The 26,339-nt window shown below is 45.3% G+C and overlaps 1 protein-coding gene across 1 annotated transcript; it reads right to left on the bottom strand.

The window, feature by feature from the left end:
- Positions 1 to 624: 624 nt before the first annotated feature.
- On the bottom strand, positions 625 to 26,114 carry MAP3K14 (mitogen-activated protein kinase kinase kinase 14). The gene is made up of 16 exons (XM_065422450.1): positions 26,080 to 26,114; positions 17,588 to 17,860; positions 16,566 to 16,635; positions 14,268 to 14,478; positions 13,554 to 14,129; positions 12,392 to 12,529; positions 8,746 to 8,875; positions 7,846 to 7,977; positions 7,313 to 7,417; positions 6,965 to 7,128; positions 6,396 to 6,546; positions 5,378 to 5,719; positions 2,752 to 2,858; positions 2,256 to 2,400; positions 1,641 to 1,741; positions 625 to 789 (listed from the first exon to the last, which is right to left on the bottom strand). The coding sequence occupies exons 2-16, from the start codon at positions 17,838 to 17,840 to the stop codon at positions 625 to 627; spliced, it is 2,790 nt and encodes a 929-aa protein (XP_065278522.1). The 5' UTR covers positions 17,841 to 17,860; positions 26,080 to 26,114.
- Positions 26,115 to 26,339: the final 225 nt, after the last annotated feature.

Consider the following 26,339-nt stretch of genomic DNA (forward strand, 5'->3'; position numbering starts at 1 on the left):
AATCTGCAACCTTCAAAAACAGAGTGTTGCTGAGAAGGGAAACGGAATACAACGATTTGATTATAACCCTGAAACCCAGCCAGTTACAGCTTCTATTTTCCTCCACTGCTCTAATCTTAAGGCAGTGATGCTATTCAAAACTTACAGAAACAGAATTTTTCCTCCACCAAGAAAGAAGTTTGCCACCTCCTCACCCACCATACTACTACACTCAAGATCCCTAGCTTCCTTCCTCTAGCGAGTTGAACATCTACTGACTTCATGTCGGAGTTCTGAGCAATTGGTGTGTCCAGCCCGCTCCCCAGCATTCTCCTGGAAAGTGCTGATGCACAGTAGTACAGTCCTGTTCCTCTCTGCAGAAGTTCCTCACTGCTGCATTCATTCGCAGCATGTACACAGCCCTCGCTCTAGAGAGCGCCCTATGAGGACAGTGCCTGTCTAGAGACTGAATCCAGACCAAGCAGCAAGGAGTTGATGCACTAAAGCAGGGAGTAGCTGAACCCTGAATCCTAGTTCAGTAGGAAACAGCAATAGCTACATTTGATGCTTATCAGGCAAAGCTGGTTGTGGGCTTCTGTAATTCCATGCTTCAACATAAGGAAGTGACCTCCAAGACCAAGAGCCTCATGGTCTATTCTCCAGCTGACCATGCTTGACTCTCCAGGTCCAACCGAAACTGCAGTCAGGAGCAAGGGTGCACTGCAGCTCTATCCCCGAGTCCGGAACCTCCATGTCATAGCGAACAGGTTGACCTTCCTTTGTAACAAGGCTGAAAGCAGAGGCTGGTATCTGTGAACCAGAGCAAACGAAGCTGAGTGGCACTTGGCAATCAAAGTCTAATTCAGTGCATGACAGAAATACTCTAGCTGGCTAACAGCGTTCTGATTAATGAAACGTGCAAGGAGAAAGGGGTTCATGCTTGGCAGGGATCATGTCCTAATTCTCCCCCGGTGATAGACCATTTCAGAAGCCAAATAGTTGGTATTTATCCTGCAGCTGGATTTCCGCACACAGTTTAGCGCCTACTGCTAGCTATTCATTAACCGGGATGGCTGGGTTAGTTGGGACTCCTGTAGCCTTCTCTCTTTAGCTGGACCTCTTTGTTTTGTGATCCTTAAGTGAATGGTTTATCCCAAATGGGTACACGTCCAACAGTACAAATCCTTTACACTTCTACAGCCCCGTTATTCTGAGAAGGTCAAAGCGTTTTAAGATCAACAGCCTCACAATCCTGTGATATTGGTACCTGCCTTGCCTCACACCTTGCAGTCTCCAGCTGAGGCAGCCCAGTATTTACACTGGAAGTTGACAACATTCCCTCAGGGCCATTATAAACTGATGTGCAGCCATTTTCTCTAGCTGACATTCACTACATGCCTCTTCTATGCAAGCAGTATTCTAATTTCCCTAGAAAACCAGCAACGTTTCCAGTCAGAGAAAGAGCCCTAGAAGTCTGAACAACTCAACCCTCTCTCAACATTGTCTAAAAGTACTACACCTAAGTCAAGAGGGTGTGTAAGTGGACTAGCTCATTAACCCCAAGCCACCACTAGCTGCCCTCTAGCAGTAGCCCACTATTGGCCAGCATGCGATGGCCCAACAGCCACCATCTGAATCTCAGCATTCTGCTTGTTCCTCACCTGGCTGCTTATCCCAGTAGCAATGTCTCCCACCTTGGTCCTGTGGAACTCTCGGATATGAAGATTTTCTCCACTTAGCAACTGGATCTGGATTTTCACTCCTGAAACAGAGAGCGCCATTTACTTCTACTGCAGGCTTGGTGAAGTTACAGTCTCTGGTTCCAACGTACAAGTTGTTCTAAAGGAGATCAGTCAGCGGCCAATGCCCTGGTAGGAGCCTGAGATACAGGTTTTTGCCACTAAGTGTCTCATGCGCCCAGAGGCACTGCAAATGCGTCGGAGGCACACAGCTGCACCCCTTGAAGCCACGCATTCAGCAGTTTTCCTCTGGCTGCCTTGCTCTTCAAGGGCCAGAACACCCCATGAACTCACCAGGAGCTGTGAGCACAGCCTCTCTTGACACTCATGTGCGTTTTACCAGATGAAATGTCACCGGCTTAGCAAGACCCTCTCCCACCTCCCAGGGATGGTTCCTTTGTTCCGATGGGGAGAAAAAAAATTGGAAAAAACTGCTACTCTCACGCACAGTGGCTACTGAACCACCTCCCCCTCAAGATATGGGGTAGCTCTGTCCAGCCCATTTACATCAAGATTTGGAGACCCAAATAGACTCACCATTGAAATAGCTGGGGGTGTCTGTGTGCCGACTGCGATACAGCAGGTTGTTCCAGCTGAAGCTCTGTCCATCGGTCTGGCTGTTCCAGGAGTGAACCCCAGAGCTCATGGTGTCCCTCAGGCTCGGAGAGGCCTTCAGAGAGTTCTGAAAAAGTAACCGCACATACAGCTCACTTCCCTGATGCTGCATATACAAGGGCCATGCCATTTGCCAGTACAGCACCGTAGGATTGTTACTATTAAACCACAGTGCGAGCACGCGGAAGAACATTTCACCAGCACCCACCTTCCTGTGTCCAAAGAAGGGAGAATCCCCTCCACAGAACAGTCCCTAGGCCACCCACAGATCGACCCAGAGGTAATGGTAAAGGCAGCACATCTGCCAGGGGCCGTACTGCCACGTCTCCACTGCTGGTGACACTGTACCTCCTGTTTTACATCAGAAGGCAGATGCCTCTCAGATCCCAGCAGTGGTGCTGTGTGGTTTTTTATTCACCTTCTCGCTGGCATCAGACATGAGCGGGCTGTCAATGCTGAGACACGAGAGCATTTGCTCCTGCTCCTCCAGAGAGTATGGCTGCGACAGACTGTTCAAAAACAACTCTAAAAGCAAAAGGGAGAGGAAATGGAGAGAGATTTGCAATTGTTCTAATCCCATGCCTCCCCAACCCCTCTCCCTTTTGCTGTAATTAATACGTTAAACCCTGAATGAAGGGTACTAAAGCAGCACAAAGCTCTTTACAAATATCACATTACCCTCAACTTCCCTGTGAGGTAGGTACTATTGTGCCCACTGTAAAGGGGGTGGAAACTTAGGCACAAAGCAGGGAAGTGACTTACACATCACTTGCCAAGCCAAGAGCCAGGAATGGCACCCAGTAGTCCCAACTCCAATCACAAGACACCCACCCCGGATCCTCCTGCTTTGTGTCTAGAGAACTCGTAGCCAAGCTGGAATTTAAGACAGGTCCTAGTCCCTGTAATCCCTTGCCTGGAGAGTATCCAGAGCTCATAAAGTTGCAGGAATACTGGGCTAATGATCTGAGCACAGGGCCCCACAAATGCTAATCCCCACTTTGTGGTATCAAGCAAATCTCAAACAATTTCCTTATCTACTAGAGAGGAGCATTCTGCAGGAATACTGCCCTACTGCATCTGACAGGAACTTGCCAAGACTGTGTTCATAGAATCATAGAATATCAGGGTTGGAAGGGACCTCAGGAGGTATCTAGTCCAACCCCCTGCTCAAAGCAGGACCAATTCCCAACTAAATCATCCCAGCCAGGACTTTGTCAAGCCTGACCTTAAAAACCTCTAAGGAAGGAGATTCCATCACCTCCCTAGGGAACCCATTCTAGTGCTTCACCACCCTCCTAGTGAAAAAGTTTTTCCTAATATCCAACCTAAACCTCCCCAACTGCAACTTGAGACCATTACTCCTTGTTCTGTCACCAGGTACCACTAAGAACAGTCTAGATCCATCCTCTTTGGAACCCCTTTTCAGGTAGTTGAAAGCAGCTATCAAATCCCCCCTCATTCTTCTCTTCTGCAGACTAAACAATCCCAGTTCCCTCAGCCTCTCCTCATAAATCATGTGCTCCAGCCCCCTAATCATTTTTCTTGCCCTCCGCTGGACTCTTTCCAATTTTTCCACATCCTTCTTGTAGTGTGGGGCCCAAAACTGGACACAGTACTCCAGATGAGGCCTCACCAATGTCAAATAGAGGGGAATGATCACGTCCCTCGATCTGCTGGCAATGCCCCTACTTATACAGCCCAAAATGCCGTTAGCCTTCTTGGCAACAAGGGCACACTGTTGACTCCTATCCAGCTTCTCGTCCACTGTAACCCCGAGGTCCTTTTCTGCAGAACTGCTACCTAGCCATTCGGTCCCTAGTCTGTAACAGTGCATGGGATTCTTCCGTCCTAAGTTGCAGGACTCTGCACTTGTCCTTGTTGAACCTCATCAGGTTTCTTTTGGCCCAATCCTCTAATTTATCTAGGTCCCTCTGTATCCTATTCCTACCTTCCAGCATATCTACCACTCCTCCCAGTTTAGTGTCATCTGCAAACTTGCTGAGAGTGCAGTCCACACCATCCTCCAGATCATTAATAAAGATATTGTTATATTTAAGGACTTCAGATTATTCAGATACTATTCCTGCAGCTTTCCAGCTCATTCATTAAGTGAAAGAAGATGCCTGTCTACATCAGGAGAGAGCATATTAGGGTACGTCTACACTTACCGGAGGGTCCGGCGGCAGGCAATCGATGTTCTGGGATCGATTTATCGCGTCTGGTTTAGACGCGATAAATCGATCCCGGAAGTGCTCGCCGTCGACGCCGGTACTCCAGCTCGGCGAGAGGAGTACGCGGCATCGACGGGGGAGCCTCCCTGCCGCGTCTGGACCCGCAGTAAATTCGGACTAAGGTACTTCGAATTCAGCTACGTTATTAACGTAGCTGAATTTGCGTACCTTAGTCCGAAGTGGGGGGTTAGTGGGGACCAGGCCTGTGTGTTATTCTGGGCAATGGAAAGGACTAAAACTTGACCAGTGCTCCTGCTGAACGTTCCGAGACACTGGAAATCAAGCTACTTGGCTGCTGGACACAGGAGATATACTTCCCACATTTACTTCTCCAGGAAGTTCACCAGTTTACCAGACAGATCTTGGCTGCACTAGTCCGTTTTTCCACAGCTCCCATCAATTATGCTTCATCCAACATAACAACAATGGGGTTTGATGCAGCCAAAGTTAGAGCCCACACTCTTCTATCTGGGGCATGTGCAAATAATCGGTAGAGTTTAGGCTCTGCAACCGAACGGGGCTGAGAAGCGGCAAGGCACTACAGCCCTTCATTAAGGAAGGCCAGGGAACCTAGAAGCATTAATCTCAGAATCCCACAACACTGGTTCTGATGCACGTTAGTGATTGAGAACCACTCATCTTGATAATTTCGGGGGGGGGGGGGGTAACAAATGGAGTTTTCCCTTTTCTTGGAAAAGTGAACAAAACCAAACCATTTCTGGGCACCAAAGATAATGACTATGATGAAAGCCAGAAAACAGCAGCAGCACATACCAAGCTCTGTTAACAGTAGAGAGACAGTCTCCATGTTACCTATTTCCAGCTGCTGAAGCTCCTGTTCCGAGATAGTTGTTGCCCGTTCCGAGGAGCTGCTGCTCTTGGTGGGGACAGGAGCCAGGGAGGAGAGGGAAAGTGGATCACAGATCCTAGGTAACTCCTTGCACAGATTCCAAGGGGTTACCCCAGTCTTCTCGGTCAACTCCAGAGATGGTGGCTGCAAGCTTTGGGATAGGCAAGGAGCTGACCCAGGGCTAGCCAAAGTCTCAGAAATCAGGCTGACTGTTGGGGACAGGGAGGTGTGCAGATTGTTTTTTTCATCCAAAGATAAGCATCTAGGTTCTCTGTATTCTCTCCAGGGGTTCTTCACATCTCCCACTACAAAACAAAGGCATATACAGGACTGTTCTAGAGAGAGATGCAGCATGCTTCTAAAGCAGGCAGCACTGTATCTTGCTGTAGAATACCCAAGGGCTTCAAAAGATGAAGCCTGTAACTTCCCTGTAAATCAGTTCCTGGCAGATTACAAACTCTCCAGGGGATCGATGAGATAGTCTCAAAGAAGGAACATTAGCATATGGACAGGTTTTATTTAGGGATGTGACAAACACACTATTTTCAGATTTGCTATATACCAAACACCAGCTGTTTGCCGTTGGATAGTGGGAGACACATGGGGCTCTCGGGTTGCCTACCACAGCCTTGGCTCATGCTAACAGCCTCAAAGAGAGCACAACATCTGCTTCCAACAATGAAGAGGGATGCAAGAGAGCATGCCAGTGCTCAGAATAGTGCTATCTGGACTTTGAACTCATCATGGCTGCTTTCCTGGTGATTTATACGAACAGGGTCATCTACAGGCCCCCGTCCAACCCCAGGGTGTTTCGCACTTACACGAGGAACAGCAAGGCAGCACCAACGTGAGTCATTTTGTACATTACTTGCATGTGGGAAAGGCTTTGCATCACAAGCAGCATGTTTCAGAAGTAGCTGGTTTCTTACCAGTTGTACTTAGTAATAAATGAGCATGACCTTAGAAGCAGGACATTCTTACCCTCCTGCAAAGCTATGTCAGCCTTAGTCTTCAACTCCGCCGCAGAAGCTCTTTTAAGTGGCTCCTTCTCTAGCCCTGCTTTAATGATCTCGACAGTGGAACGGTTACAGGAAGGTGGGATTTCCCTCAAAGGAGGTGGCTCTTTGACTATCTGCATCACATAAAACAGCAAGGGAAAGAGGTTAAACTGCATGAACAAACATTCCAGTCTGCTTCCAAAAGAGACAAGTTCTCCCCTAAGCTGGCCACGTCCACCACTTATCTGTGTCTCTTGATGCCATGGCTTAAAAAGCATGGAATCAGGATCAGAGGCCCGGTAACAATTCATTCCACAAATAGTTAAGAACGTGCACCTCAGTGATGAGCAAAGGAGAAACAGGAAGAAGCTAGTTGTTCGTGCACACAAGTAACACAAGTAAGCTGCTTCCAAATTAAGGTCACCAGCACCTTCTAGTCCCCTATTTGCACCTTTCAGATTTTATCCCTGTAGCTCACTCCAGCTTGCTAGATATAATGAGAGTTTGTTTGTCACTCTGGATTTCTGACATAGCGTACTGTTGGTCACTCACCTTTAAGCAAAGAGGGTGGTTGTAATACCGGGTCCAAGGATGACACCCATTGAGCATGTGCAGCATCATGCAGCAGCTGCTCCAGACATCCACCTTTGAGTCACAGCGTTTTCCCATTACTACCTCTGGAGCCATGTGAGTCTCTGTGCCAGGCATGTAGCACCCTAGGGACACAAGTCAAACTCAGAGATTGCCATCAGAGCTGCTGAGTGTACACTAAGAAGTAGTCAAAATGTGATCCAGGAGCCAAATGCAGCCCACAGGTGCCCAAAACTTTCATACAGAGCTATAGCTTACAAGGCAACTTGGCCCCAAAAGGGACAATACAGAACCATGGCAGAACCTTACCTGTCACCAAGCACTTCCCCAAGCCATCGGGATGAAGGCGAGCAGAGTGGCCGAAGTCGCAGAGGAGAGCCCGGCTTCCATCACTGGATAAGAGCACGTTGTCCGCTGCCAGTGAAAAGGCTTAAAATCAATTTCCTATTCATTGAGGTCAGCCCTATGCAAAAGAAGCCAAAGCCAGGAGCCAGAGTCCTTGTTGAACCCAAGCCTAGGACTCTTCTCATGCTCACAAAAGTAAGCAAATACCAGCAACTACAGCAAGGCATAATGCCATGCATGAGTCTGCCAATTCTGATCTGCAGAGTCCCCTCTACTCCAGGGTTGGGCCTCCCCAAGCACAGTCATGCCAAATGGAGGGGTAGAGAGGAATAAGTGGAGCTTACTATACTCACCACTTCTGACTGAATGTACAGCGCCTGAAAGGCTAGCGCACTAACCCGCTGAGCCACCCAGCAGCCATCTGGAATTAGTAGGAGCCTGTTCTGTCAGATGTTAAGAGGAAGAGGAGTAATAGGGTGTTTTACATGGAACCCTACCTTTGACATCTCCATGCAGAATGTGGTGAGCATGAAGATACTCCAGACCCTCTAATGCTTGACCCAGGTAACTGAGGGCTCTATCCTCTGGCAAGTAGCCACTTTGTTTAATCAGCTGGCCTAGTGAGCCACCTATGAGAGAATTCAGAGTGCACACATTTCAGTCTTATATCTGTCCAGTATTCCTCAGAAGCTTCAACATTCCTCCCTTTCTGCTAGGGCCCGAGAAAGCCATAAGATCAGAGGGGTGACATTTGTCTCCCACGAATGGGAAAGTTCCTGTTATTTATTCCCAGAGTTCTTGCTGTCCAAGGTAACCTCCATTTTTCAAGTCCCTTACTTTGGTCTCCCATAACTCAGTGACCTCACAGCAACCAATCATCAATCTGACAGGACCAACCCCATCCAGTCCCTTCTGGTCATCAACTGATCCCTGAAGAGGCTGTGCTTTCTGTTGCCCCTGGTTGAGAAGAGGAGCTGTGTGCAGGGGAAGTATCAGGTTCAATACATACTCCCTGCTCCATACCAGTATATTACATGAGATCAGAGAGATTCATTTCACAACTTTGGTCTCAGTAGCAAACACTTTAGCATCAAAGGAGACAGGTGCTTGCTTTAGTTATAGGCTTGGAAGAATTTTGTTGGCTTTCTAGTTTTAGAAATATAAATCCAGAAGTGGGAGGATCACTCAAAATAGATGTTCATTTCTATGTACTAGTGGTGTTGACCTGCCACGGCCACCAGCCCCCCTCCCCCAAGAAATTAACTCTAGAGAAAATCCAGAATACCACCAAAGGGATAAAAACATTTAAAATTGTGGCTGGGGGGGGAGGGAGGGAAGACAAGGACATCAATGCCCACTTCGTTTGATGGTTACAAGGGTGCTTCCATCTTCCTTACCCTCCATTAGCTCCATGAAGATAGTAACCCAAGGACCTTCCTTCACGGCTCCATACAAAGGGACAACTTTGGGACTTGTTACTCCAGCACATGTCGTCAACTCCTCTGCACGAAAGTGTTCGACTTGCACCTGGAGAACCAGAGAAGAAAAACTGGAGAGTCAAGATGTTGGATTCCAACAGCTCAGCTAGGTCTGTACCAACACCCTCCCCTTAAAGGATTCCTTTGGAAATGCAGCTCTTCCCTCCACACGTGGAACAGCACCACTCAAAATTCTGGCCAAACGCACTCTCTCTGTGCACTAGAACAGATTACCTTTCTGTTCCACAGCCAGAGCCAACTGGACTTTAGCAACAGAGTACAAGAGAGACAGTACTAGGTGTTTTGAGCCAGACACTTTTGAAGAAAGAAAGAAATGCACTACAAGAATCCCTAGCACTCAAAGCTACATAGCATTTTAAAAATGGCCAGAAGACACAGCTCAGGCTTCAGTGCCCTCTCCCCAGAATGCCTCCTCCCCTTGGCCTCCAGATTATGGCTGAGAATAACATTTTGGAAGGAAGATAAAATCAGCTCTAGTTGTGTCTTGTTTAAAAGGGAAACTGGTAACTTCACACACACTTCAGTCTGAACATTTATCTAGCCCAACACATTGCTCAAACTAGAGGAAAATTTCCTGTCAATCTCACTTTTCAGTTTTCTCTGTACATTTGATAGCACACACTGTAGTCAGTGTCCCTGTTTGTGTGTGTCTTTCATACAACAGGAAAAAAACATTTTTATAAATGCTAGGAAAATGTGATTTTAAAAGCCACAAAGGAGAAGAAAAACCACGGGAGGTGTAGCACCCAGAATAACTTGTAAGTAATTTTTTGAAATAGACTCGATTTCAAGTTCTCTTTATATGCCCATGTACAGTAATCTGCTCTATTTATCACCACCTCTTTAGGCAGTAGCTATGCTACACAAGAAAAACTAAGTAGAAAGTTGATTCACATCAGTAGGCCAAACAAAACAAAACTAGACACTGCTGAAGACAAGAAGGAAACCATGACTCATTTGGACACTGGTGGGAAAAGGATGCATCATGTTTCATTGTTGTCAGTGGTCCAGCCATAGCTAGTTTGGTTCAATCTCAAGAATTTAAAAGCCAGATGCCGAAATCAAGTTTGATAAGACATGGGTAGGTAGCTCAAGTCCCGTAAAAACAGAGGTGGTATTAATTTCAGGCAAGCCAGGCATTGCACCTCATTTCCACACACGGCCTGCTCCAGCTTTGTTGCCGCCCCAAGCGGGGGAGCGAGGGGGGGAAGCCACGATCAGCGGCAGCTCTACTGCGCCGCTTCATTCTTTGGCGGCAGGTCCTTCACTCTGAGAGGGACTCGCCGCCGAATTGCCACCGAAGACCCGGACATGCCGCCCTTTCCATTGGCCGCCCCAAGCACCTGCTTCCTTTGCTGGTGCCTGGAGCCGGCCCTGTTTCCACATTAGTGACTTTAAAGTATCATAACTTGGATCTTCATATTTCTTAATTGCTGGTTAAAATTCACCTATTTTTGACTATGAAGAAATGCGTTCAGTCAGAAATCTATTCCTTCATCTATACAGCTGCCTTCTGAAACCTGTGGGTAACATTTTCAAACACTTAAGTCCCATTTTCAAAGGTGACAGGCATTTTTGAAAATTTTACCCTGCAGCAACTAGGACAGGGGTGGGCAAACTTTTTGGGCTGAGGGCCACACCTGGGTGGGGAAATAGTATGTGGGGCAGGGGATTGGGGTACGGTGTGCAGGAAGGGTCTCCGGGCAAGGGATTGAGGCAGAGGAGGGGTGCGGGGTGTACGAGAGGGGCTCAGGGCAGAGGTGCCAGAGGGGTGCGGGGTGTACGAGGGGGCTCAGGGCAGGGGGTTGGTGTGCAGGAGGGGTGAGGGGTGTTCAAAGGGGAACAGGGTAGGGAGTTGGGGTGTGAGGTGCAGGCAGGGGGCTTAGGGCAGGGAGTTGGGGGGCGGGGTACAGGAGGGGTTCAGGCTCTGGCCCCGCTTACCTCAAGCAGCTCCGGGGTGGCAGCAGCACACACTGGGGCCAGGGCAGGCTCCCTGCCTGCTTGCCCTGTCCCCGGCCCCGTGCTGCTCCAGGAAGCGCTGTGGTCCCTGGGGAGGGGGCGCGGAGGGCTCAGAGTGTGCTGCCCTTGCCGTGCCTCCAGGTACCTCCCCCGAAGCTCCCATTGGCCACAGTTCCCCAGGCAGTGCCTGGAGGCAAGGGCAATGCATGGAGCCCTGTGCCCCTCGCAGGGACGTGGTGGTGGCGGTGCCGTGGGCCGGATCCAAAGCCCTGAGGTGCCAGATCTGGCCTGCGGGCTGTAGTTTGCCCACCCCTGAACTAGGACAATAATCCTGTAGCAAAATTATCTGAGTGCATGTGTTTGCCAGGTAGATAATTAACCCAAATGAAGAGATTTTGTATGTTATGACATCGGCATAACTTGCTCGTGTAGTGGCCAGAAGTCATTGTGTGTGTCTATTTTTTAAATGTACTAGATATCATGGCAAATTTTAGTATTGCAACATTTTCTGGTTTGTATTAACTCTCTCTCCTGCACAGCTCACAAGTGAAACACGTGAGAAGAGATCAGATGTATTATTTTTTCAACTTGGTTAATTATATTTTTGCTTGTTTGTTTCCACCAGGTAATCAGTCAAGTTGAGATTTATTTATTTATAGTATAGAAAAACAGTTTTTAAAAAGTGAAAATACATACTCAAAAGGATTCTGAACCCAAACTTTCTAAAAGTCAATTACCTCCCACACTCTTGACTAGAGTAATATAGGGGGTAAAAGTATTTTTTAACAGCCAACAGAAAGTACATGCACTCTGATATCTAGAGGACTATGTAGTGAGATTATGAGAGAATGCAACTTGTATTAATATACCTACCTACAAAAGTGGGGGCATAGCTAAGACAAATCTTCAAAGAAATTCCCAAGTTCTATATGCATCAAGCAACATTTCATGAAAACATCTGACTTTGTTTACTATACAATATCTAAAACATGCTGGACCACGCAGGATCCTGGAAAAGTGTAGTTCCTTTGCAGAGCCTAGAATACAAATTCACTACACTTTACAGGCATTGTTTAAACAGAATATGCAAATGATAATGCCGAGAAAATGCCTTAAAATTAACCCCCTTTTAGGGTATAGGCAGCCACACATTTTTCCAGGATACACATCCAGTATAGGAAGGAGCACCTAACCTTTTGCTCTTTGCTTCTGGACACATTTTAAGAATACAGTTAGATTCATGCAGCAGCTAAAAACATACTTCTGATCTTTAAGATTACCCAGAGTCCACATAGCTTCTCTCAGCTAACAGTAACAAGTGCACCTCACAGAATGCTGTGAAGGTCGATAGAAGACTATATCTGATCACTGAAATACAGGCTCCCACACCTTATCAGACAAAAGTTCTGTTTGGTGTTTCCATACCAATGCTTTGCAGTTTGCCCTTGGATGCACAGCCTCAATAGCACTGACTCTCATACCTATAGTTCTTGGGAGTTGGAATGAAAACAGACCCAGCTTTTACTTTCTTGGTGCCTTCTTTTATTGGACATATCAAGCTTTCCTTTCTGTTTTCTTAAGTTACCTTTTTGGCAGCACACTGAAATCCCGTCTGTTTGTCCTCTATTTTGTACACTTCCCCAAAAGAGCCAACACCCAGAGAGTCCTGGCACTTGGCCCAGTGAACCTCTTCTCGGTATTCATAGTCCACCGGCTTTAGTTTCTAAGGATTAGAAGTAAAGACAAGATGAAGCAAGCATGCAGGAACATGGCTGCCAATCTGCTGTGTCAAGTCTAAGAAAGAGAGCAAAGAGTTGGGATGTTCAAAATAAACTAGAAGAGTTAAGGGCACCAGAATCACTCAGTACCACCTCTGGGATGGGATTTTCAATTATTGCCTTCAACAAGCCCTCCCCTCCCCTCCCCTCCCTCTAGATTTCTTGGGTCACTGGTTGGGTCTCTAGGATCAAAATGACTATCCCTCTGTCCCAACGAGAAAATGAGCCATCCCCTGGAGACCTAAAGATTTCTAAATAACTAGTCTATCTTTTAAAGGCTGTCCTTTCCACAGGCTGAGCAATGCAATACACCCACTGGACACTGCTGTAACAGCTAGTGCAACAAGATCCAGAAGTTGAAGCAGGTGGATATTTTGTGCTGCACGATTTACATGTGCTTCCATTGTCCCAGGAAGCCCTGCCTATGCAATGGGTATTTAGCTGTGTAATCACCCAGCTTGTTGGTATGTGGAACAAACAGGTGCAGGTGCAAGGGAAAAATCTTGCAGGTGCAGCTTATCAACCCTCTGACTACTGGATTCAAAATAAACTGCAAATTGCCTATGGCAAATAAAAGCTTATGACCCATTCACCCATGTGGCCCTTTTACCATTGAAAAAATAATCAAAAGAAATCTTTGAAGACTGGCTATGTGCCAAACTTCTTCCTACTATAAACACCCACTATACTGAGCTCTTGATGGCTCTCACTGAGGCATTATAAGCCACATGGAACTATGAAGGACATTGCAGATTGCAAGAGTTAGAGTATTGCTTAAATTCATGCACACACTCTATGGGAGAATTTACACCACTACAGATATGACTCCATCTCTGAGTTAACTCTACTGAAGTCTTTTCCCTGCATCACTAAGAGGCATTTAGATGTGTAAATTCACAGTCCTATTAAACAGAGACGGACACACTGCCTGCCACCATGTCGGCCCAAGTACTAGGCTGAAAGTATCACCTCAGTAAGCAGCACCCCCTCATTGTCATCTGTCTCTTGAAACTGCTCCTTCAAATCCAGACCGCCTCCTCTCCACGTCTTGGCCAGGCTGGCTAAGTTCTGCGGCTCACCGAGACTCACGCTCCCCTTAAGAGCATCCACCAAATATTCTTCCACAGAAAGTTTGTCCAAGTTAGTTTCCAGGGACTGGCTGACACATTTTGGTAAGCTGCATTCTAAGCTTAGGCCAGAAAAGTGACGCTCACCATTCACACAGGCCCGATCATCAAGGAGATTAATCTCCCGAGGATTATGTTTCATGGCACAAAGAGGACTGTAAGGGAAGGGATGGAGGGTCTCTGGCTGGGGCACAAAATCACCCTGACAGTGTAGCTTCCAAACATGGTTCAGGCACTGTACTGGGCTTATCAACTTGTGCAGTTCTGGTCTGTGCAGGTTCCTTAGCGAATGGAGTTTGCCTACGAGCAGAACTTTTCTAGGTTTCTCAAATGGTATCTGATCACAAATTGAGTCCTTGCAAGGTTCTGAAAAACAGGAGCTGTTACTGAAGAGAGTGTTTTGGTGAGTTTCATCCTCCTGGAACACAAGAGGAAGAGAGTTAGGCAGGAACTCTAACAATAAATCCAGTCTCAAAATTCAAATTCACCTTCAAAGAATTATATTAATCCTATGATTTCCCCTCCCAACCCATGGGGCTGAGCTGGTCTCTCTCACCTGGACTGGGATTGGTGTACAACTTTCCTGTTCTGGAGTTCTGGGCCCTTGCTTAGCAGAGGCCAGTGTTGGTATTCTGACCCTGGATCTTTTCTTGCGACGTTTCTTCCTGCCTTTCCCGCGATGCCTTGCCCTCCAGCAGGCTGGTGCCATTTTCCCTTCGGTAGCATGGGCCACATTGTTTGGGATTTGATCAAGACTGTCTGACCGGCTACCAACAAGAAAAGCAAAGGACACATTTTAATATGACAAACAACAGGAGCACATCTTCCCTGGCCGATCACTGCCAATGAAACCAAACCAGACAGGAATGGACATTACCAATACTGCTTTCTCAGTAGGGAAAGTTACAAATGCAGCAGCATATTTGGCATTACACAGGAAAAAGATGTCAGGAAAGAAGGTAGACAGCACTGGGTCCACTAGAAGACATTGTCAACGTATTTTGGAAGGTATAGATTAGCAAGGCCGTGGAGGGGAGACTATTGGAGCCACTGGCAGTAAAAATCATTGCCAAGTTGCTTTATTGGCACAGACTAGCTGCATATTGCATGTATGTTTAATTATTAAGTTCACAATCTAGCTTAATCAATTAAAAGAAATCTGTAAGTGTGCTTAGAACAAAGACCTTTAAATTTGCTTTTTAAAAGTAAGTAGAGTTAAAGAAAGGATCTGGACCAATTGTTTTACAACAGAGTAGTCAAAATTTAAGCCAAAAACCTCTAGTCTGTGATGACTGCTACAGTAAAACGAAGCTAGTTTTACTAGGAAAGCATAGCTATGCAAACCAGCACCACCCAGAGATTTCTCTTTCAGAAGACAAATATTTACTTTATTAGTCATTCATTAGTCACCGGCCATCATAAGTTGTTTGTTTTCATCTAACAGCAGTGGCAGGAGAAGAAGAGGTAAGACTGCTCCTCACATGAAGAATTTCTAATTTTAGGCAAGTATCATATATTGGTCCAAGCAGTGTAGCCATCTGCCCTTATTACTCTTTACGCAGTACCCGTAGAGTTTTTCACAGCTTTTTCAATCATTCCCAGAAATCTCTTCTATCACTACACATTTAGCTGATTTAGCAGCTGAGTTGTCAGTGCTAAGCTCATGACGAGATGGTAGCACTAAGCATTGTGCATGTTTCTTTGTACTTCTTACACACTTAAGGGATTAAATGATGTGACAGCACAATTTGCACTTTTCCAAAGGTTGCTGGCATAGAGGAAAACATCTACTGCACCAGTGGAAGTGGGTATAAAACAGAAGTGTCAAGCATACAGCCCTGCGAATCTGATCCACTCCCCTGGAAGCTTTCATCTGGTCTGTGGTGCCCTTAAACCCATATCAAAGCAATCCAGACTGGAACTTGTTCTGCGGGGCTAGGAGGAAGCTGGGCACTTGCTGAAAATGAGGAAGCTTATGCCTGATTGGCCACAGGTAACCAAGCCCCACCATCTCTTACTCCAGAGCAACAACTCCTTTCGCTGACACCATCAGCACTGAGCTCTGCTTCCAAGCTCCCCATCAAGCCGCTGCTGCTCCTCATCCCAGCCAAGGCAGAAGGGCCCCAAAGTTCCACTTCCCCTTCCTGTGGCTGCTGCTCCCTGCCCTTCAATTTCCCTCTCCTGCCTTTCTCTGCCACCCTTCCTCTTTTCTTTCCCTCTCTCTGGATTCCTGGCACTGCTAGTGAGTCCTGCAACACCAGACTTATAGGTGTGGGTCCTTCTCCTCCCACCTTGCTCTTCCTGCTGCTGTTTCCAGGGAACAGGACGCTGACCTGCACCATCATTGCCCCCACCAGCCTACCACAGCTTTCCAGAGAAAGGATGCATGAACCTGGCTGAAGATACATTCTTCAGTCAGAGAAGACTGAAAAATGTCCTTTACCATGAACTTTCTTCCTCCAACCCATGGACCTAAACTGAAAGGGTCTTTCAGCTCCCACCTCAGGGTGATTTTGGTGTAACTGTTCACTGGGAAAGAATCAAGATTCTAGGGACGAACAAGGATGACTGCAAGATAGCTAAATACATAGCCCTCAACATGCTTTGTGGGGCAGCATGTCACAGGACAGGATGTGATGCAAATGTAAAGAGGTTGGGAAAGTTACCTGGGTAAAAAAAGTGTTGCAAGTTCCCCACACTCCTTAGAAAAAAAGAGTTAATCAATTCTAAACAGAGTTTCTTTAAATAAACTGTAGCAGTATATAAAGGAGCACCACTGAAGTAGAGTGATGTGAGACCAGTAAATATTTATACGATTTCAAGAGAAACCAGAGTTATTTTAAAGGCCTCTCACCTGTAACGTTTACTATCAGCTATGAAAGGCCTCTCTGAAAAGGTGGGGCTGAACTCCTGGCTGTTCTCACCTGTAGGAGAGAAAACAAGATTACCATAAAGCTTAAATACTAGACAATGGTCTCCACTGATGGCAGAAAGTGTCTGAACAAGGAGATGGTGGTAACATCTTGCTGAACCAAACAGTAATCCAGGAAAATAAGTCACCATATTGGTCATGACCAGGGATCTTAGAAATCAGGTTACCACAGAAAAATACAGAATTTGCATTTTTACAGAAAATCTTTAGTTTTTACATTTTGTGGGGAAAAACAAAAAACAAAAAACCATCTATAGTAGAACCCTGCGCCACCAGCATGCACACAGGAATATGGGGAATTAACACTGACAGCCCTGGGCATCAGGGTTCCTGCGGACAGATTTCGTTTGAACCACACACACACAAACATACCCAAACACAGATTTGTGTGTGTTTTTTAATTGGAGATTTTTTTATCTTGGGGGGGGGGGGAGGGAGGGATTCATCATGGAACACTAGGATCCCTGGTTATGACAGATCATGAAGAACTACAGTATTTTTTCTAACATCAAACACTCCCCAAACACTAGGAATCTTCCCTCCCCTTGCATCTTCTGGAATTTTCTCAAGAAATTCAGGATTTACTGCCATAGAATGTTCATTGGTGGTCATAAAATCAGGGACCAATGGCCCTGGCTTGGGACTATAGCGTGAGTAGGTGCTGCTGTAGGAGCAACCTTATGCAGCTCTGAGAATACCCCCTAGTCATGGCCTGTAACAACCCTGCTATTCCATTACTTGGTCTTTATTCAGCAGAGACTGCCATAATAGTCAAAGGTTTGGTGATCTGGCTAAATGGGAACTGGAAAATGATCACCAAATTCACCCTGCCTGCAATCACAAAGACAGATTCGAACCCAGCTCTCCAGAGCTGCAAAGCTGGTGAAATGCCCCACTGCACTACCTACTCCCCTCAACAAAAAGCATCACACTGGGCAACTTACATTCAGCCTGGGCGATGATGGAAATGGATGCAGAACCCCCTTCTGTCTCTTCTTTTGCTGTTCCTTTGGTGATCACATCTTTCAGGATCTTCCATTGACTGTGGAAGGCAACTTTCTCTGAATCTTCTACTTTGCAAACACTGCTCTGCTTCTCACTCACTGTTTCACTCAGCCCTTTAGAAGCAGAAAGCTCCTTTTGGTGCCCGATGGTGGGGTCAGGAGCTCCTTGGCATGCAATTTCCATCACAGCCATTTCATAGGTTCACAAAGACACTGCATAAAAAAACAAAACCTTGTTATAATATTTTATCCTTCTGTAGATTCGTTCACTCAAGAGTCTCAAACAATTAAGTTTGAACATCTACATGAAGCAAGGGATAGCTTAAATTTTGGTGGCACCATATGTTCCCCCAGGTCTCACAGAAGAACCTGGGAGCTGTGAATAGAACTCTGGCATCCTGGGTCCCAGTTCCCTGCTCTTACCACTAGATCAGACCTAAATAAACATTATTTCAGGTACTAAAAAGAAAGAGAGGAGACTAATCTAGGTTAAGACTGAAGATTTTTCCTTCATCTCATATTCATGTGGCCTAACTACAAACCGTAATCGAGCATAACCATTTAAAAGCCCCATCCTTTTAAAGAGGGAATGGTCACTTATCTCCATTCGGTTTCCTGAATGATTTATCTGGCGGATCTGCAGCTTCCATATTCTCTGCACATCCCCTTACAACCTGTACCTTTGAAATGGTCAATATTCCTGGCTGTTCTCTCCCCTGCACTCCCTACCATCTTTGAATTTTTTTCTTACAGTTTTTGTGTTAAGGGTGGTTGTTTGTTTTGGAGGGGGAGGGAGTTTGAGTTTGTTGGGTTTTGTATATTAAAAAGAGGAAAGTATGTTCTAGCTATTCCTTGCCTGTCATGAGTCATTTCCTCATTCCAATCCATCCACCAGTAAGAGCCAGATCTTAAAGCAAATGCTTCTTTTATTAAACAGCTTGTGAAAATTCAGATTCCTATAGTAAGTGTAGACAGATGAATATTATAAGTCACATGCTCCCCACCCCTCCTCCATAAATGTAAGACAGGGAAAAGTGATGTTTAAATAAAACCCAGTAAAAGCAGAAACACAGGACTATTCCAAGCGCATGCTCATCAGCTTACTGAGTATCACACAGAGCTCAACAGACTCTGCTTTTGCTGGTCACTGCCTGGAGTAACAGAACTTAATCCAAACTTGCCCCTGGTGACTGCAGGTATGATCCTCAAAGGAGCACTGAGGGTGCTTAGCACCTGTCAGGATCAGTGCCTAAAGGGCCACCTTAGGAAAGAAATGAATTGTTTGGACCCAAGTGCACATACTTTTGTGTGGTTAGCAAATAAGCCCCCTAACAGCCTGGCAAGTATACAAGATAAGTCAACAGGGACCTCATTCAGAGGCTAAGGGTACGTCTACACTTACCTCCGGTCCGACAGCAGGCAATCGATGTTCTGGGATCGATTTATCGCGTCTTGTCTAGACGCGATAAATCGATCCCGGATCGATCCCGGAAGTGCTCGCCGTCGACACCGGTACTCCAGCTCGGCGAGAGGAGTACGCGGCATCGACAGGGGAGCCTGCCTGCAGCGTCTGGACCCGCGGTAAGTTCGGACTAAGGTACTTCGAATTCAGCTACGTTATTAACGTAGCTGAATTTGCGTACCTTAGTCCGAAGTGGGGGGGTAGTGTGGACCAGGCCTAATTGAACACAGAACAGCTGCTATGAGAAAGATGTGCTGGTGACAGAATCCTTCTCACTACACTAACTCCCCTCAGACTTGACATTATTTCTGTAGGGAAGAGGCAAAGTGCTGTGAACTAATCTCCCGGGGCAGCAGAGAGTCAGCCTGCCAAACGACTGACTCAAGCCACCAGTGACCTAATAGACAAGTTCAGAGCTATGCTCAAATTCACATTCTCCTAATTTGCAATAAACTTCCTTTGGACTCTCTCCTTACCTTCCCCTCACCCTCCCAAGACCCAGGGATATATCTGAACCCTACCCCCCAAAAACCACATGCTAAAACATCAGTATCTTTCCCAAAAACTGCACCTCAGTTTTGTTAAATACATTTAGGGAGACTGAACCATCACATCAACTCCTGGTTCCCTTGAAATGGAAGGGAATCACACAGATATACTGACATTTAAGTCAGTGCAAGGAAGACTTATTTTGTGTGTAAATTAAAAAGGAGGAATACCAGTCTTAACAATAGGAATCCCATGTAGCTAGTATAAACAAGGCTCTTTATTAAACATACTGTAGAGTCAACTTAAGTGATTCACGTCAATGGGGCTGTGAAGGAGTAAAAATCAAAAATTTGGATGAGTTTACCTGTTACCTCAAATTATACTGTAATGCTAATTTCAGTTTCCAACTAAGGACAACTAAGTTGTGGGAATTCTCACAGATATGGAGTTGGAAATGGGAGACTGAATAAAAAGGACTGGCCATCATGTTTATAACCACCACATTCCCTGGAACCACAGGTTCCAATCCCAGCAGAGGAGATTCAGCCCTTCCCACATATGTAAACTCTGTTCCACGCACAGTTGGAGGTGTTAATCCCGAAAGGTGCCAAGTATCCACAACTCTTACTGATTTGGTTGCAGGCATTTACCACCTCTTGGCATACAGCTTTTTTCAGTTAGATTTTAGAGAAAAGGTATTTTGGCACCTAACTAATTGAAATCAATGGGAGTTAGGTGCCTAAATACCTTTGAGGATCTGGGCCAAGGTCCTGTGGGCTCTGAACAGACATTAAAGATTTCATAGCACTATTCATAAGAGAAGTTTGCTCCAGGGCTCCCCATAATGGGGCTGTGTTGCTGGTTGTCCATCAGGCTGACACCCTACCACTGCAGCAGCAATCACATTCCCATGAGGCTGTCAATACATACTCTAGCTGGTGAGAAAGAAAAATGATACAGAAATGCAACATTTATTAGGACTATATTCTGCAGTTAAGCCAGGTGTTCCCAGTTTCATTAATGAAATTGCTTCTTTAGTTTCAAACCTCATCTTGCCAAAAAAAAAAAAAAAAAGACAAACTCAAGGATTAAGCTAAATTTAAACACTTCCAGATTTCTTCCCTGCCTGACCATGAAGACTTGCTCTGAAAAAACAGGCCCATGAAAAAGAAACAACCAGAGGGGGGCAGCCACGTAGCAACAGAGCTAGGAGAGGCAAACACTATACCACCTACCTGCAGTTGACCTCACTTAGCTCCATCATAGTTAAAAACTAACTGCACCTTGTCTCCACTAAGATTTTACAGTGAGATAACTGATGCATGTTAGCTATCTCACTGTAAAAAAAACCACACCTTTTTTTGGCAGCAAAGACATAGCCATAGCCTACCTTCCCTCATATGAGCAGCAAATTGAAAATTATCGTACAGCACTACTGAAAATGTACAGCCATTGGTCTGATGGCTTCAGGGACTCTTTTCCCAAATAGGCACCCAAATGCCACTGAAGTTCAAAGGGAACAGAGTGCTCAAATCCCTTCAGCTCCATTAAAACCCCAGCCTTGATCACTTTGCTTTTTTGATGCACCACTCATCCACTCCAGTTCTTCGTCTGAGCATTGTCTACTTCGATTGGAAGCTCTTTGGGGCAGGGACTTTGTCTCTTCAGACAAACACACTTTTACTGGGATTTTAAATAAACGTTATACAAGAGCTTAGATTTATAGCTGGACAAGGGTGAAGCAGATCAGAGCATTTCAAAGTCTGAAAGTCTATAGCACATTATACCTGCTCCTAATCAGTTGCTGTGAAGATCAAATCTCCCCTGCCAATTGCTATTTTGGAAGGGTTCTAGTCAGCATTTTGTCAGGGCAGTCAGGCAACTTATATTTTGCCATTTGGGAGTTCTGCCTTAAGTCAATTTATACATTTAAGAGGGCTACTTTAAAAAAATCTAAGGCTATTAGAAGAAATGTATAGCTATAATGTCCAACAACTGTTTCAGACTGACATTGTTTGAAATAAATAGCTGCCTCTGGGACATGAGTTTAATGAGCAATGCATTTAACTCAGGTTACCCATAAGCTGCTTCTGGTTTATTAGAACATGCAATTAAAGTCTTAGCAACATATACCTATACCTGGCCACCAAAAATGAAGCTTCACAACTGCAGGATGGAGCCAGGAATTTACACATCACACCAACAGGGAATGCTACGTTCCCATCCCCTAGACTGAGATTTTTTTGGGACCTCTAATTCCCAACAAGTGCACTCCCACCACAGGCAGGAACTGAGGAAGCAAAGAGTAGTCCAAGGCTCAGATGTCTGAGAAGTTAGACAACATGATGGTAAAAAAAAAAAAAAAAAAAAAAAAAAAAGAGCCTGTATGATCTCTTACCCACATCATAGCTGCCACAAGGAGAACAGCACTTGTGGGCAGTTATAGGCCCAACAGAAAAACCTTAGAATATAGAATGCTCTCTGAAGCTGCGAATTTTGTATAGAACTACAAGATGCCAATTCCATCATATAAAAAGTCCATTATCAACTCTGACAGTTCTTAAAAGTTTATTATGCCTTCTTTAAAGCTTATAAATTATGTTTTTCTGCCATCTTTTCCTTCCTCAATTTGGATGGTATACATAGACCTCCTCCACCGCCCATGTTTCAATGGAATTGAAATTAAGATAGTTCTGGTTTTTTCCTTGTCAGTTCGAGCCATATTATGGCAACATAGCTCTGGGGTTGTTTGTTAACTAGCAGAGTCGGCATGGGGAAGTTTCAGTTTGTCCCAGAATGGATTAAAGAAATATTTAGAATACAGAGAACATTCCCCCAACAATTTACTGCAATTTTAAGGTATCAGCAAAAAGATAATTTCTGGAAATCTTGGGTACCTGATGGAGTTAAATGTAGGCTTTGTGCAGAGACTTGGTGTTTGATAACTGAAAGCAGCGTGGGTTAAGTGACTTGCTATCCTTCTAGAGAAGGGTTCCCCACCTCTTGCACTACACTTTTCCTTCCACAGACAAGAATATCTATAAGGACCAGAGAAGGTTAATTGGTCCATAATGGATTGGCAAGTGCTCCTATGCAAAACAGTGTATTTTAATGAATTATCATCAGGCTAAAAAAGTCATAATAAAAACAGTTTTCCTCATGTTAATACATTTTGAAAACTTTGGGGGCTTAATTGAAGGTAAGTTTGTATAATTTATACTGCTTACTTTTTACACTTGAGTGACTAATGAACTAGAATAGTAATAAGAAATAGTAGGGTCATGCACCACTACAATGCTGCAATGTAATACCATGCTGCGGGGAAATATTTGTTTGGATTTAAAACTTTAGTGAATTAAAAAAAAAAAAAAAAGCTTAAACATGTCTATCTTTAATTCCCCCCCCCCCCCCCCGCCACACACACACACTTATGTCTAGGGCCCAAACTACCTCCTAATGACGTTCTTTTCATATTATTGAAATGGGATGAGATTCACAAAAGCTATTTGCCCAAATGTGACATACCTTCACGTTTACCCATTCCATTCAAGTTAGCGAAGTTAATGTTTGCAAAGCATTTTGTAAATAACTCATAGAAGCTGCAAGTATTAAGTTAGTAAGCAATCTAGACAAGGTTTTATTTTCAATGAAGTTTAGTTGTTTGTACATCTCCATCAACCTTCATGATCCAGTAGTCCAACACAACATCCTGACCTCATTTTTTAAAAAGCCATTTCTTAAGCAAGCTTATTTGCTAATATTATATCCCCAGCTTAAAATAAGATGGTATTTAAAAGGGACATTCCCATCTAGGTCCTATCTACACTACGAAAAACTGCAATGTTACAATAATTCAATGTTTTCTGTGTAGACAGGATGAAACGGTCACCAAATATTATAAATATTGTAAAATCCAATGCCAGAAGACACACTAAAATGGTTTGGTTCCATCTACACCAACCATGCTACTTCTCCCCCAGACCCTTACATGACACATTTTGTAATATCAACAGGAAATCAGCTTTCACTTAAATGGTTTTACTAAACTTAGTAGCAATGGAAGCATTTCCATATAAGCTTCATTTAAATATTCCCCTTTAATCTTGTGAACCCAAACACAACATCATAATGGTGAATGAGACCCAGAAAGTCAAACTGACTCATTTAGTTTCACTGTCCAATCTGAGAAAAATACTATTAGTCAAACAGTAATATTGTAAAGATTTATAGTATCTACAATTTCAACTTTTAGATCGAGAACCATTTAGGTATTTCTAGAGCACTCATCACCATGGTATCAAGATGCCAAATACAAAAATGAAGAATCCCAACAATTTTGTACAAAAAAAACCTGGCCTCTCCTTCCACATAGCTGTTGCTACTAAAAGGTTAAAGTAACAGTATGCTATTCAGAGAGACTCGGCTTCTTGTGACAGCTATCACTTAGTAGCTCAATTTTTTTGAATGAGCTGTCAGTTATGATAATTGCACAACCATTAGATTTAAGATAGTTAAATGTTAATATAAAAACTTATAGTACTTTTGATGCTCAGATTAATTTGAAATTAGGATTTGAAGACATCCATATGCAGACTCACACTGTGCATAGACAAAGAGGAAATATCACTTGTATGAGGGCTCAGAAATCCGGTTTAAAAAAGCAATTTGCAAGGTGTTTATGGACACCAATTTCATGCTGCCACTTTCAATTCGTGCATGGTAGCGCATGTATGTTTCCAGCTTAACTGATATTAAGATGAAGCAGACAGGAAGCATCTGAAATCAACCGCAGCAGTGACTTATTAATCAGCAAAGTAGTATTTTAACTTTTTGTCAAAAAATGTTGTTTTAAAGAGAAGTGATATGGTCAGATAATGAGTGGTGAGTAAACAGACAGTTATACAAGTGAATAAGATCTGAAGTTCAGTTTATTTTGATTGGCTGATCTCAAGGTCTCTGCCTCATTCTCTCCTCCCCATTGTAAAGGATAGCTTTTGTAGATCTGCACCTAGCAACTCCCAATCAAAACAGCAAAGTCTGCAATTTAATCTCCTAATTTATTAGGAGTGCTTCTTTGCTGTGAAAAGCAGAGAGCAGGCAGGAAGCAAGCAAGGTATTTCAAAAATCAAAAGGGAAAGTCTGCTCACTAGTAGAAAAATACCATCTAAGCTAAAAATGTCTCAGACTCTGAAGCTCTCACCAGAACACATGGAAAAGAAAGAGTAGGTTCAATTGAATTCAAGGCTCCAGTATTTGTAGAATGAAAATACATATTAGTCAATAATGAGATCACTTATCAATACTATGCTTTTTTCAAGAATGTTTCATGAAACAATTGTTAATTTGCTAAAGATATTTCACATAAAGTTGATAATAAATGTGAAGATGTTTGGGTTGGACAACACCTGGGTGGATTCCAAAGGAACAGAACAACAGTCAGCTATATATACCTTGACTAAATACTTAACGTTATAATACATACACACAAATTTCAGAGCTATTAGAAATCTGCCACTCTTTCAGCACTCCACTGAATGAATGAAGTTGATGTTTTACTAATACCATACGTCACTGTTACTCTCAAAACATTCTGGATATCAGAGATTACTGGCAAAGCCAATCATGTCAAATTGTAACCGACTAAAAAATAAGAGAGTTTAATTTAACAAGTTCAAACAAACAGCCTTTGCTGATGCTTCCCGACAGAAGGTTCAAACTGAGGAAGTCAATTTATTACAAGAAATAGCTCGGATTTCTGGTATAGGAACTTTTTTTTATAAGAGCTAGTTACTTTAACAGGGGTTTTACTGCTTAACATATTTTAAAAAACGGAATTCAATATTATAATGCTGCAAGGCTGATTACTAGAACTGACAGACGGGAGCTACGTTTCCTTGGCTTGTGGGAACTAGGACGCTTGCCCTTGCCCTACAGTGACTAGAAGCGAATATTGCTCGTTGTCCGATCCCGAGCCCCCCACTTCACAGCCCGACCACCCGCATGGTCCCCAGCCCCCTTCCGCGACGGCCCCACAAGCCGCGTGGGGAACCAGCGCCCCTGCAGGAGCCGGCCAGCCAAGCCTGGGCGCGACACAGCTAGCGGGTGGACTTCCTGAAGGCAGCGTGCCGCCCGCCCGGCCGGGGGGAACCGCTCGGGAACTCCGCGGCCCCGGGGCCCCTCACGTCAGCCAGGGGGTGGCACCCGCCCCCGTGGGCAGCGAGCGCTGGGCTGCCCCGAGAAGGGGCCCTGCCAGGGCGGGGCGCACGGCCCGAGGGAAGCGCCCCGCGCTGGGCAGGACCTGGCCGCCTGGCGGGGCACGGCCGCCGGCGCTGGGTGGTGAGGGGGGCGCGACAGGGCCCCCAGCCGGCCGGCCGGGGGAGTAACGGGGACGCGCCCCTCGGCCGCGTAGCAGGGGGAGGGGCCAGGCGGCCGGGCCAGGCGGCCGGCACGCTCCGCGGCCCCCGAGAGCGCGCTCACCTACCGCTCCGGTCCGTGCGGGGGCCTCAAGCGCGGCGCGGCGCGGCCCCTCAGGCTCCCTCCACGGCGCCTGAGAAGTTCGGGGCTGGGGGCCGTATCTGCCACGGCACCTGCCTGGCCACGCCCCTAGGCCCGCCGCCCAATAGCCGCAGATTATAGCCTGCTGCCAACGCCCCTTCTTTGATGCGGCCCCGCCCAACCGCCCTGACCCGCCTTCTCGTCACGCCCCCTCCAGCCCACGAACCAATCGGCGCGCACACTCCT

This window comes from Emys orbicularis, chromosome 25, assembly GCF_028017835.1.
Source record: "Emys orbicularis isolate rEmyOrb1 chromosome 25, rEmyOrb1.hap1, whole genome shotgun sequence".
NCBI lineage: Eukaryota > Metazoa > Chordata > Testudines > Emydidae > Emys > Emys orbicularis.

Bases quoted from the DNA above. Each gene is read 5' to 3' on its own strand.
- MAP3K14 (XM_065422450.1), bottom strand. From the start codon at position 17,840: ATGGCTGTGATGGAAATTGCATGCCAAGGAGCTCCTGACCCCACCATC. The intron at 7,978-8,745 runs GTAAGGAAGATG...ATTCTCTCATAG, and splicing joins CTTCATGGAGCTAATGGAGG to GTGGCTCACTAGGCCAGCTG. The intron at 7,418-7,845 runs GTAGGGTTCCAT...TTTCACTGGCAG, and splicing joins TCTGCATGGAGATGTCAAAG to CGGACAACGTGCTCTTATCC.